The sequence below is a fragment of the Oryzias latipes genome, chromosome 2, assembly GCF_053564925.1.
Source record: "Oryzias latipes strain Hd-rR chromosome 2, Olatipes_Hd-rR_3.1".
NCBI lineage: Eukaryota > Metazoa > Chordata > Actinopteri > Beloniformes > Adrianichthyidae > Oryzias > Oryzias latipes.
The window spans coordinates 34,815,094-34,828,940 of record NC_136238.1 but is presented as its reverse complement, the minus strand read 5'-3'; the positions used below and the strand labels follow the sequence as shown (position 1 = coordinate 34,828,940).

At 38.8% G+C, this 13,847-nt stretch overlaps 2 protein-coding genes across 5 annotated transcripts in view; one reads left to right on the top strand and one right to left on the bottom strand.

Annotated features, from left to right (window-relative positions):
• Positions 1-9,350, bottom strand: part of LOC144986836 (uncharacterized) — a 51,051-nt gene extending 41,701 nt beyond the window's left edge. Inside the window, exons 1-2 of one of the 4 annotated variants that reach the window (XM_078935165.1) lie at positions 8,860-9,350; positions 1,224-1,562 (exon numbers count right to left, since the gene is read on the bottom strand). In XM_078935165.1, coding sequence (XP_078791291.1) covers positions 1,224-1,562; positions 8,860-9,031 — 511 coding nt within the window. In that variant the 5' untranslated portion in view covers positions 9,032-9,350. The remainder of the gene's footprint in view (positions 1-1,223; positions 1,563-8,859) is intronic. The other 3 variants (XM_078935163.1, XM_078935152.1, XM_078935159.1) reach the window with 3 other exon arrangements.
• The window catches only part of LOC144987271 (uncharacterized), a 126,443-nt gene that overhangs the window by 73,053 nt on the left and 39,543 nt on the right, over positions 1-13,847 (top strand). The gene's annotated exons all lie outside the window — the stretch shown is intronic.

Genomic DNA, 13,847 nt, shown 5'->3' with positions numbered 1-13,847 from the left:
AATGAGTCTCTGTCCCAATATTTATGGACCTGACTTGCATTATGGGACAAGTCTGATACATGATGGGATACATAGCATGTAGCCCTCAGATAAATAGCTCTTTTCAGACTTCAGGCTTTTTACAGCAATTATTAGGTTAGATTAAAAATAGATTCATGAAATGACGTAATAGTTAGTGATTGATTAATCACACAAAGAATTCATCTCATGACAGTTCTGAAAACACTGTCATAATTTAATTTTTGGGAAATTTTTAAAAGCTACATTTAATAAATGATTTTCTTAGCAGTCAGAAAAACAGAAATAAAAAGTATTTTGTTAAACAGTGAAGTGGAACTTTGTGGCTCTTGTTGGGTTTTGGTCTGGAAGAAACTGGATCAAATGGTTCTTTTAGTGTTAAAGGTTCCAGACTCTTGATTTCCACTGAAGCTATGAGTATGAAATGTCATTCCACAGACAAACCATCAACAAAATGATCCTGATGCTGCTGAGGTTCTAATGGAAGTGAAGCAAATCTCAGCAGAGATGCAGTTTTTCTAAACTGAAATCACTGACATTAAACAGCCGGAACATTCATGGAGCTGAACTGGACACAGAAAAACCTCCCTGTTGTGTTTCCACCCACCAATGAGGAGCAGTTTGATGAAGATGAAGCTGCACTGGAGGAAGAATCAGTCCAGAAAAAAATGGAGAACAATTCCGACACTAAGCAGTTTTTCACTGATGTGTTCAGGTTTGAATCTTTTCTGTCTGCAGATCCATGAGCAGGACCCTGTCTTTGGGTTTTAGCTTGAAATGTAGTTTTGGAAATAGAATCTGTCTGAATGTCTGGAATTGGAGACATGGAGACATCAAAGAGGTTTAGATGGGATTTTGGGTTTGACAGAGAAATCTGCTGAAAAGAACTGAACTACAAACTTAGAACCACAGACGACAAAACAGATTGTACTTTTTTATCTGTTAACAATTTTCTCTTTGATCTGTTAAGGTTTCCTGTTTGTCGTTAGCTGGAGGGACTAACTAAGATCATATGATTTGAATAATTTTGTCGGCTGCACTGACCAACAATGTCTTCTGTCTTTTCAACTGGAAGGGACAGAAGAGACTCTTCCAGGACACGCTGTTGATGGACTGCATGTTTGGAGAGCTTGAAGCTCAAGATAGAACCGTTGTTGAAGTGAACATACATATAGTGTGGAGATGAAGATCAGAGTCACACTGACCTGCTGACATGTGAGAGCTGTCCACACTTTGGACATGACTTCTGTCCCTCCTCTTCCTCTGATCTCTGTTCTGTGGGTCTGTCTCTTCATCTGTAGTTGATGTTGATTCTTCATTTTGGTTTTCTTCTTCATCCTGACTATCAGTTACATTAAAGCTCTGCAGTTCCTCTTGAATCTGTGGAGGTTCTGTTTCCTCCTGTTCCTCTTTAATCTGTGGAGGTTCTGGTTCCTCCTGTTCCTCTTGAATCTGTGGAGGTTCTGGTTCCTCCTGTTCCACTCTAAAGTTCCTCTGCTGGTTGCATTGATCTGCCTCTTCAGTCATCCAATGCTGGGGGAGGACTGCAGGGACACAAACACAACAAGGAGCCTTTTATACGTTTTTAGGACTTTTGGGTTTTGTCAAGCTTCAATAAACTCTGTGATCATTGGAATATGAATATGTCTGAGGAGTCTGGAGGACAACAAGAGACTAATGGAAGCAATAAATATAGATGCCATTATATTATTTAACAAACGTGTCATTAATTTAAAATTGGAAAAAAATAATCAAAATTGTCATTATTTAATTAAAATTCAATGCTAAGTGATTTACACAGGTTCCATTTCTAAGTTCTTCTAATCTTCTACATTCTATTCTATTTCTCCATCTGACATTGACACAGTTTAAAGGTAAACTTTGTTTCAGGGTGATGGTTGAACTCCCGCCTTCCAGTTTGTTCTTCTGGTTCTAGAGAAGGAAAGTGATGATTCCACTGGTGACAGAAACAAACACACAGTAGTGTCTGATAAAAAAACATCAATGAACACTCATGGATCATGTGTGACACATGTTACTGGCATCTGCATTTATGGCGCACAGTCGGGACTTGAACACACCGGGGTGTGGTTCCACCAGCACAAGCAGCTGCTCCAGATGTGTACATTGGAATGTGTACACAAGTGGCTTCTGGACAGTTTTGGAAAGATGTACACAAAAATACACAACTGGACAGACCGGACCCTCCAGTGGACAGGCTGTAGGTCAGAGGTGGGCACTGAGGGCCGCATTCCTGCATGTTTTCCAGCATACCCTGCTCTGGCATGTTCTAATTGGCTGGACACACCTGAACCAGGTAATCAGCCATGAGTAGGGCAAGATTATTGGCTGGACACACCTGAACCAGGTAATCAGCCATGACTAGGGCAAGATTATTGGCTGGACACACCTGAACCAGGTAATCAGCCATGAGTAGGGCAAGACTATCTGGAAATCGTGCAGACACACCGGCCCTCGAGGCCTGGAATTGCCCACCCCTGCTGTAGGTAATAACCAAGTCCAAAGTGTGTCCTCTGTTGTGAGCAGCTGTGGGACATTTTTGAAATCTGTGGGAAACTCACAATCATGACATCATCAATGTTTTCCACAGCTATCACTATCAATTAGGTAGACAAATTTTTTTTAAAAATAAATATAACTTAAAAAAATAATCCATAAAAATAAGGGTCCATTACAAAAGTTGAAATAGATCAAATAAATTACACAATGTCTGGGCATTCTTATGATTCATGTAATGTAAAGATTTAGAGAATAGGTTGAGACGGTTGAGTAATCCATTAATGTGAGATTTCACCCAATAAAATGCTTTGAAATTACAATCAGTGCATTAATCAGAAAGTCCAGATTTTTGTGAATAAATTGTTATCGAATTTTAATTGTATTCCAATTTAAAGGGCTAATGATGATATTTTTGTATTTGAGCCAATTATGAAAAGAAGACCAAAACTCTTTTACATGAAAACATTCCAATAAAAGATGTTCCACAGTTTCTACATAATTTCCACAAAAGACAAAAAGATCACCATCCCAGTTAAAGAGAGAATGTAAAAATGATTGGAAGGGTAAATATCATTTAACGGGAGAGGCCCAAAAATAGCACTGCTCATATAGCAAATCAATATATTGTGGCGATCTGGGGTTTAGCCCCGCCTTCAGCTTTTAAGATTCATGGGAAGTGGGGAATCTGGGGTGTGTTCAATTGCTCACCAGAAGTGAGGGAGCTGTGAGCAGAAGTGAGTTTAATGCTGTTTGGCTGTTGGTGGGGGTGTTCAAAATTAACAGACATAACAGACTGCCAACATATGTGAGTGTCGTTTTCGACAAACTGGGGTTGTGCTTAGCATGGGCCACGGGGAGCAGATTCGGACATGTCAAGTGGAGCCGCTACTAAGTAAGAGGATATTTAATTTAGACTTGGGCACAACGGTACTTACCTGGATAGTAAAGGGTGGTGATTCAGTGCTTGCTATTTAGTAATTAATGCACTTCAGTTCTGCTGTCATGAAATATATGGCAGAGGATGGAACGGCCTGAAACTTGTGAATCGGTGTTCCCGCCTTTGAGAAAGAGGTGCGTGTGTGTGAGGAGGAGAAGGGGAGGGGTAGTGGGTGCAGGTTGCGAGGTGAAACGGCACACGGAGACCATTGTGGAACACCCGGATCAGCGGTTGGCTTAAATTACTCAGCTCATTCTAATAATGTCATTCTTCACTAACTATTGCAGACATTTTTAATACTTGTCTGTATTTTCCATATCCATTTATTTTTACGGTTGTTTAGTTGGTGATAGTAACGTATAAATAAAGACAGCAGGTAATCAGGACTCCAGACTAACTTTTTTCACTAGGAGCACAGTGGACCCTAACTGATAATTTTAGGGACACAACCAGAAAATTTAGGGGCGCATACCGTAAATCAACATTCTAACCAAATCTACTAATTTCCACTGTATTACTAATAAATACTTTAATAATAAATGCAGAAATTACAATGTGCTGTTTCAAATTCAGTGTCACATTTTATTCTGCACTTTTGAACCTTCCTCCGGGTCTGTGTGACCTAGAGAAAAGTTCAGCACGGACTCCATTTATTTAGAAAATTACGAGCGAATAAATACGTTCTAAAGGAAAGTAAGGAACTCCTTCATGTGGTCCGGGGAGGGGGCTGTCAGGTTTCCTGCTTTCAAGCCCTGTCATTGTCACGCCCCCAAGAGTCATTTACCCCACTGTGATTGGTTGGTCAGCTTCGCGCACGACAATGAAAAAGTGTCTTTCATACAAACTGGCGGGCTGCAGTAACATTAAACCTTCATATTAAGGCGGGGACCGCAAAATATCATCTTGGGGGCCGCAAATAGCCTGCGGGCCGCGAGTTTGAGACCCCTGCTGTAGACTCTGGCACTGGTACACTAGCCGCAGGTCGGAAGAACGAATCAATAGTTCGCTTACCCATAGTTCAGACGCACATATCAGGTTGTGATATTTGTCTCCGTTTCCTTCCCACAGATGTTTATGCCAGTCGATTATCTGTAGGCCCCTCCCCCTACACGCATTTTAGCCACTTAAAGTGGCTTTCCAAATTCTTCTCACACGCAGTGGCCGCCTCACACACAGGCATCACGCGAGAGTGTACGTGCTCACGTTTCATGAGTATGTGCGCGAGTGTGTGTGTCTGCCTGCGTGCGTGTGCGCTTGCGTCTCATTGATTATTTCATTGATCATTGACGTGCCCCTTCCACGTTTAATGTTTAAAAAAAATCCGTAGGGTGGGGGAGTCAAATTTACTGGTCGCACATGTGCGACTGGATGTAAAATTCAGTCGCACACTCTCAAATTTTGGTCGCAAAATGCGACCAATTGCTCGCAGTCTGGAGCCCTGGGTAATGCTGGCTGGAAAACAGCTGCACTTTTTCAGACCATAAATAAACAATAGATCGTTTTTTTTATGAAAGTATTGAGGATCTTGGAGGATTTTAATGTTGGTGTTGTACAAAATTAGGAAAATGGCAAATATTTTGGAGTAATCCCACTGATGAGTTCTGTAATTAAGTTTTTAAAGTTTTATGAGACCTGGCACATGACAATCGACACACGAAGCAGCAAGCGACAGCATGGCTACCGGTGAGAGTGGGAAGTTTGTTCCCAAGAAAGGAATCAAATCATCTGTTGATGGAACTGGTATGGGTTTACTGCCACAGATGTGGAGGAAGAGACCCCCCCACGCTGCCTAATGCCCATCGGAGTCAAAGGCTCGCACGCGCCCAGTCCTCTTACACACGCATGCGCCCTGACACACACACATACTCATTCTACAACGCCTGTTTAATTGGTTCATTAGTTAGATAGTTGGTTGTTACTGTTATTTGTTAATAAAAAATACTGCGTTGTAATTATTACTTGTACCGATATATTCATTTGAGACGCGGCCGCTGTAGGATTTTGTTTTTGGAGGAGTCGGCCGCGGGGGGGACTCCTGCTGCTTCATCTTTTCCGTGGAGAAGACGGGGTTTATTAATTTCTTTAAAGCCTTAGACCCCAGATATGAACTGTATTGTTAATCCTTTAGAAAATGGTGCTACTGTCAAGGTGAATGTTTGTCTCCTTTTAGTCTAGACCAGTGTTTTTCAACCTTTTTTGAGCCACGGCACACTTCAACCTCGACAAAAATCCCGCGGCACACCGGCATTCAAAAAAAAAAAAAAAGGAGAAACTCAGTCTGTATTGATCCACAGTCCCTTCATGATCTCACATGCATTTTCTGTGATAATTGTGGCAGAAAAAGCTGGAAGCTGCAGCTGTTTTTTAAAGATGTAATAAAAGTTAAGTTAAAAGATTTAAAAACTGTTTGATTTGTGGTCGTTGTTTCACGACGTTAAGAGGAGAGAGTCGTGCACCCAGACGCTCACACTGTCACTTTAATAACCAAATGCATCATGGGAGATGTAGTTCAATAATCCGCCGAACGCAGACAGACTAGCGTCTCTGAGCTTCATTGTTTTGTTCACTTTTTCCACAGTCCGACACCGGATTCTGTGGAAAGCTACACCGCTAAAGACGAGCTTTAGCTGGTATTTTTCTTCGAACTGAGAGACTTTTCAGCAGAATTCAGAACAAGGAAGTGAAGACTTTAACCACTTCTGATTGGTCAGAATGATGACATGTGATTAAGATCCCAAGACTGATTGGTGGAGACAGTTAAAGGGGCGGAACATTTCCTAACACAGCTTAAGCTGCGGCTAAATCGCGGTATCGTCATCCTTATCAAAATGTATTTAATAGAATCAAATAAACACAAAGAAAATAGTATTTTATGATCTTTCATATTCCCAATTTCTTAGTGTTTTATCAGGGCCTGTTGGGATGAACAAAGAACTGAAATCCTGGAGATGGGAAATGTTTTTAGATCAGTTAATGAGGGCAATTTCCCACGGCACACTTGACCATCTCCCACGGCACACTAGTTGAAAAACACTGGTCTAGACTACAAAGTGTGACTGAAAACAAAGCTGGGACTCTAAGCAAGTAAGTAACCTTTTTATTTTGGACAAGTGAAAACAAGTGTGGAATAACGAAATTAGACAAAAAAAACAAGACAAAAATTATTTAAACACAAGTCCAAAAAGGGAGTAAGAAGAAAAGTCTTATACTTAAGTTTGATTCCAAGAGTGTGTTCATTTATTTATTATACCAGAAATGGGAGTTACATTTGTCTTGTGTTTGATTAAATAAAAGCAACATTTGCTTTAAGTTGTCTGCCGTTTGTACTTATTGCTTTCCTTAAGTGGGGGGGGGGGGGGGGGGGGGGCAGGAAAATATAGGAAATTGAAATTAAAAAAATCTGAGATTTTATTTTTAGGCCATATCGCCCAGCCCTACCAGAGACACACACGCAGGACAAAAGACACACACAGGACATCACACACACAGGACCAAATACACAGGACCAAACACACGCACAGGACCAAAGACACACACAGGACCAAAGACACAGGACCAAACACACACACAGGACCAAAGACACAGGACCAAACACACACACAGGACCAAAGACACAGGACCAAACACACACACAGGACCAAATACACAGGACCAAACACACGCACAGGACCAAAGACACAGGACCAAACACACACACAGGACCAAAGACACAGGACCAAAGACACACACAGGACCAAAGACACACACAGGACCAAAGACACACACAGGACCAAACACACACACAGGACCAAAGACACAGACACAAGACCAAAGACACACACACAAGACCAAAGACACACACACAAGACCAAAGACACACACACAAGACCAAAGACACACACAGAACCAAACACACGCACAGGACCAAAGACACACACAGGACCAAAGACACAGGACCAAACACACACACAGGACCAAAGACACAGGACCAAACACACACACAGGACCAAAGACACAGGACCAAACACACACACAGGACCACATACACAGGACCAAACACACGCACAGGACCAAAGACACAGGACCAAACACACACACAGGACCAAAGACACACACAGGACCAAAGACACAGGACCAAAGACACACACAGGACCAAAGACACACACAGGACCAAAGACACACACAGGACCAAACACACACACAGGACCAAAGACACAGACACAAGACCAAAGACACACACACAAGACCAAAGACACACACACAAGACCAAAGACACACACAGAACCAAACACACACACACAGGACCAAAGACACACACAGACACAGGACCAAATACACAGGACCAAAGACACACACAGGACCAAAGACACAGACATAGGACCAAAGACACCGGACCAAAGACACACACACAGGACCAAAGACACAGACATAGGACCAAATACACCGGACCAAAGACACACACACAGGACCAAAGACACACACAGGACCAAACACACACACACAGGACCAAAGACACACACAGACACAGGACCAAATACACAGGACCAAAGACACACACAAGACCAAAGACACACACAGGACCAAACAAACACACACAGGACCAAAGACACAGACATAGGACCAAAGACACACACACAGGACCAAATACACCGGACCAAAGACACACACACAGGACCAAAGACACACACACAGGACCACACACACACAGGCCCCTAGACACAGACACAGGACCAAAATTCCGGATTAATATTCCTGTTTGTTTTTATTTACATTTATGTTTAAAAGGTTAAAATTAAGGTTTTAACTTTTAAAGGTTTAAAAGTTTAGCTTTAGTGTGTTCAATAAATGTTTATCTTGTTCGGCCCGCAACCTAAAGTGTGTTTTGGATTGAGGCCCCCTCTGCAACTCAGTTTGACCCCCCCTGTAATACAAGTCTAGAAAATTCATGCATGTTTTTGTGTGTAAAATGAGCAAATAAAAATAGGGCACACACAAGGATGTCCGCAAATTGTGTGGGGTTTTTTTTTTTTTTGGGGGGGGGGGGGGGGGGGGGGGGGGTAGGAGGTTTTTAGTGGCGCCCTTCATACCACTTAGTGCCCATGAAATAGCCCTCGGTCTAAAAAAGGTTGGTGACCCATGTGCTAAGTAACAAGCAAACATATGCTCTCTATGTAATTGCTACTTTAAAAGTTATAATACATAAATAATGAGTTATTTAACATTAAGGAGTAGTTACTTTTATTTTTTCATTACATTTAGTTAGATGTATAAGTTATATCTGGCCTTTTGAGGACAGACACTATGCTGATGTGAAGAACCACCACTAACTAACAGACGGGTCCCCAAAAAGAAAAGCATGAAGCTCAAAGAGCTTCTACTCTGTTTCTTTGATGAAGGTGACATACCTATGTTGTGTAGCTGCAGCTTTGGTTTCCAGATGACATCCAGCAGTCTGCGCTGACGACAGAGCTCCTGCTCGTACTGGACGATGGTTCCTTCACAGAGTCTGTAGATTTCTTCAGCAGCAGCAGCTAGTCGCTCGCTGATCAACTCTCTCAGAGACTGAAGGGAAGACATGGTTCCTGCTCTGATCTTCAGCTCCAACTCCCACAAACACCGCCGTCCTCTTCACTGCAGCTCCGATCGATCATCTGCTAGTCTCACAATCACAGCAATCCACGTTGTCTTTCCGTTCAGCACTTCTTCACTCATTTACGACACTTTGGAAAATGCTGAGAGTTTACACACGAACCACGTATCTTCCTGTCTGTCCAAAAAACTCACAAACGTCCCAACAAAACACCACAGTCCTCTCAACACAAGCTAGCGCGGCTAGCCTGCTGACAAGCTAACGCTGCTAGCGCCTCGTGCTGTTTATTTCCGGGTCACGTGCAGGAACTTCCTTTAAAAAGAAACGTATAAACTGCTTAACTGAACCTCAATATGGTCCAAAAAGCTTCCAATATTTTTAAACAGTTTTGATTCAGGAGATAATAAAGAAAAGAAAAGAAAAATAGAAAAAAATGTATCGAGGAAACTTTTTGAGAGCTGCTGTGACGTCATTACACTGTGTCTCATCAATGTTAAGATTTGACTATTGATCGAGATGCTCCAGTTTTATGAATATATAAAAAAAATTAATACACCCAAAGCAAGTAACACTGAAATAATTTGTGCTTTTTTGTTTGATAGGTAATCCCCTCCTCTAAGAAAACTTTGTATTATAAATATTATTATCATTATTTTGTAATCCCCTTTTATATATTTTAAGATAATTTATTTTTCTATCAGCATATTCTATTTTGGATATATTTCTGATTATTTTATTATTATTATTTTTTTCTTGTTGAAATGATTCAATAAGTTTGGATTGATGACATTGACTATCACTGCTGATGCTCTTTCTGAGTCTTTGATGCTGGATTTTGTATGCTTATGCTTTGTTCAATAAAGTTGTAAAAAAAAAAAAAAAAAAAAGTAAAGAAACTAAAACCGTGAAAAAAAAAAAAAAAAAAAGATTTGACTATTGAAATGTATATTAGTAACATCTCCAAGAGTCTTAATCAGAAAGCTGTATGTCTATATGAAAGTTGCAGAAACCTGAATGTTTTTATGTAAAATGTATTTAATATGTATGCTCCCCTGGCATATCTGAATTTTATTTTGTAAAATTGTGTTTTGTATTGTACTTCCGTTTTACACAATAAAGTTGTTAAAAAAAAAAAAAGATTTGACTACAAGGCTTTATGTCAGGAAGATATATAATGAATAATATCAGGCTAGTTTTGGACATTTTTAATCATCCAGACATTATAAATGGTAATGGTTTTATTTTATTTTTGGATTTTTACAAAGCATTTGATACCGTAGAACATAAATTCATTTTTCATTGTCTTCAAAAATTTGGTTTTGGAGAATACTTTTATTCAGCTATTGTGACATTATACAAAAACTGTAACAGCTCTATTAAATTAGCAGGTGGCACCTCTCCCAGATTTAATCTAGAGAAAGGAATTAGGCAAGGTTGTCCTGTTTCTCCGTATCTTTTCCTTTTAGTTTCTCAACTGTTAACAGATCACATTAAATCCAGTGCAGTTGAAGGCATCAATCTTTATTGACAAAGAACTAATTATTACTCAACTTGCAGATGACACTACACTTTTTCTAAAAAATGAAAAGCAAATTTCTGTTGCTTTTGACATTATTGGGACATTTTCAAAGGCGTCCGGTCTTTGTCTGAATGTGAATAAATGCGAATTAATGGCAATTAAAGAATGTGCTGCTATTACTTTGTATAATCTTCCAGTTAAATCTGAAGTGAAATATTTAGGTATTTTAATAACAAAAGACCAACATGCAAGTGGCTCCCTAAATTTTATCCCAATAATCGAAAAAACTCAAAGGAAATTGAATCAGTGGCTCTCCAGAGATTTATCTTTGAGAGGAAGGATTTTACTCAGCAAAGCAGAAGGTATTTCCCGCTTAACATACGCAGCTTTGGCTTTACATGTTGATGATAAAATTATCAAAGAAATCGACAAAATGCTTTTTAATTTCATCCAGAAAAACAGAAGAAAAAAGTTCTCATGAACTCCTATGACAAAGGTGGCGTCAATTTTCTCGATTTTTTTATACCTTAAATAACACATTTAAAATTAATTGGCTAAAACAACTTTTTAGAAATCCCAGCTCCTTTGGAACACTATACCTCTTCATGTTTTATCTAAAATTGGTGGTGTTGATTTCTTTCTCATGTGTAACTATGATGTATGTAAAATCCCACTAAAGTTATCTGCATTTTATCGCCAAGCCTTCCTTTCATGGTCTCTTGTATACAAACACAACTTTTCACCTCACAAATATTCTATCTGGAAAAACAGAGACATTTTATATAAACGTAAATCACTCTTCATAGAACATTGGTTTCGAAATAAGGTTATTTTTGTGTACCAATTACTTAACAACCAGGGCTTACTTTTAACTTATGAGGAGTTTCTCTCTAAATTTAACTTCCCTGTTCCCCCTTTAGAATATTCTAGAGTGTTTGGAGCTATTCCCTCTGGTGTCTGCATGCTGTTTAAGTTCCAACACAGAGTTAATGTTGAGGAGCCTTTTCTACTCTCTCCCATTAATACTCCTGTGGGGAAAAGATGTCTGACCGGTTATCCCAGGAAAAACAACAAAGCAATACGAGCATTATTTCAAACGAAAATTGTTTCACTACCTCGTAGCGTGTCTTATTGGAACATGTTTGTTGCAGACATTGCATGGAAGGAGGTTTGGCAAACACCCAATTAATTTTTAATCACTAATAAGGTTAAAGAAGTTTCTTTTAAGATTATCCATAGAATTTATCCAGCTAAAATGTTTATTCAGAACAGATTTAAATTAAACATTGACACACTCTGTAGTTTTGGTTGTAATTCCCCTGAAACAGTTATCCATCTTTTTTGGCATTGTCCCAAAGTTAAGGTGTTTTGGCAGAAGATATGTGATTTTATTAATGATACAATTCATTCTTGTTTTGTCTTATCTTGGAAAGATGTTTTGTTGGGTCTAATATCAAAAAATATGCAAAAGGACTCTGCTTTTCTTTTAAATCTTTTACTAATTTTGGCTAAATTCCATGTTCATAAATGTAAATTTTCTGGTAGAAAACCTTGTTTCACTGTATTCCTTTCTGAATTAAGTCAGTATATCAACAGGAAATTCAGAAAAGCAAAAAGCAATCAGAACATTGTCTGTATGTGATAGTTTCAGTATTTTCTCGTAGAGTTTAACCCCCTAGCTTATTTCTATTTCTATTCTTGTTCTTCTGTTTGTTACAGTTGTGTATTTGATATTTGAAGTTGTGTTTTTATTGCATACCTAAAAATACATCTTTGTAAAATGACATAATGTGCAATAAGGTTTATTAAAGAAAAAAAAAACTTTTTCGTTGGGGTTTCTACAGCGCTCATCCTCTGACTCTTCATCCTCCTGATGTGCTCAAATCCCCTCTGGGTAGTTTCTGCTTCACTTCCGCTAAACAGTTGAACTCAAAAATCAGAGCTTTGTTCCAAGATAATTTAGTTTCTGTTCCATCGGCTACCTCTTATTGGGCTAATTTCACTTCTAACATTGAATGGAAAAAAGTCTGGTCTTTACCACAAAAATACTTCTTAACAAATAAAGTCAAAGAAATCTCTTTTAAACTCCTACACAGATTTTATCCAGAAAAACATTGTTTAACTAAATTTAAAGCTGACATAAACACTAAGTGTACTTTCTGCCAGAAACAACCTGAAACCTGTGCCCATTTATTCTGGTCTTGTGAATTCACATACAAATTTTGGAAAACTTTAACAAATTTATCTCCGACTCTATTTTTGCTGATTTACAACTTTATTATAAAAACATACTATTTGGTTTTCATAGCTTTGATGTCAAAGATCGAGATACTTTCTTTTGCATAAACATGTTATTATTTATGGCTAAATTTCACATTCACAAAAGCAAATTTTCTAATAAAAAACCTGATTTCCTTGTGTTCAAACTGGAACTGCAGAAATATTTAAACTTGATTTCAGCTTCAAAAAATACAAAAGCTCACAAAACAATTAACATTTGTAAATCTTTTGGAATGATAACATAAGTTTACTCTCGCATTTTCCCTTTTTATTTTATCTATTTTTTTTTCTATATTTATTTTTATTTTTTATTTTTTTATTTTTAGTATGTGTTGCTAATATTTAGAATCTTTCTAAGAATGTAACACGTTTAGTCTGTATTCAGAAGTGTAATTGTTGTTAATTTTTCATTTTGTGGTTCTGTATGTTGCAATTGTTCAATAAAAAAAATAAAAAAAAGAAAAGAAAAAAAATAAGAGACTGACTAGAAAGTAAAAGAAAAAAAAAAAACTTTTTCGTTGGGAGCTGACCAAGATGGCGGCTTGAGCAGACGCTACTTTTCAACCTGTTGCGCCTAACTTTGAAAAATACTGCGGAAAGCTACTAATTAAACACTACTTGCACATTTCTTGCTGTTATAACCAAAAAGGAAACTATTTTACTGTCCAATGCCATCTCGAGAACGGAAAAGAGCCTCTAAGGAGAGCAAAGCCATGGCTAACACTAACAGCAGCGGTCCCGTTAGTGGTGCAGGACATGACTATACTCTGAAGACAAATCCTGAACAAGACATGATCATCCCAGATGAAGAAGATTTTCCACCCCTGCCTATTTCAGCTGAAGGGACCCCATGTAAAGAACCAGCTTTCAAAAAAGCATTACTGGCAACACCGCAAGGTGAGGGGAGAAGCAGCAGCGCTGGTAACTGTTGGATCTAAAACTAAACCAACACTTCTCAACTATATTTGAGCTGGAAGAAAGGACACAGACTCATTTTATCTTTT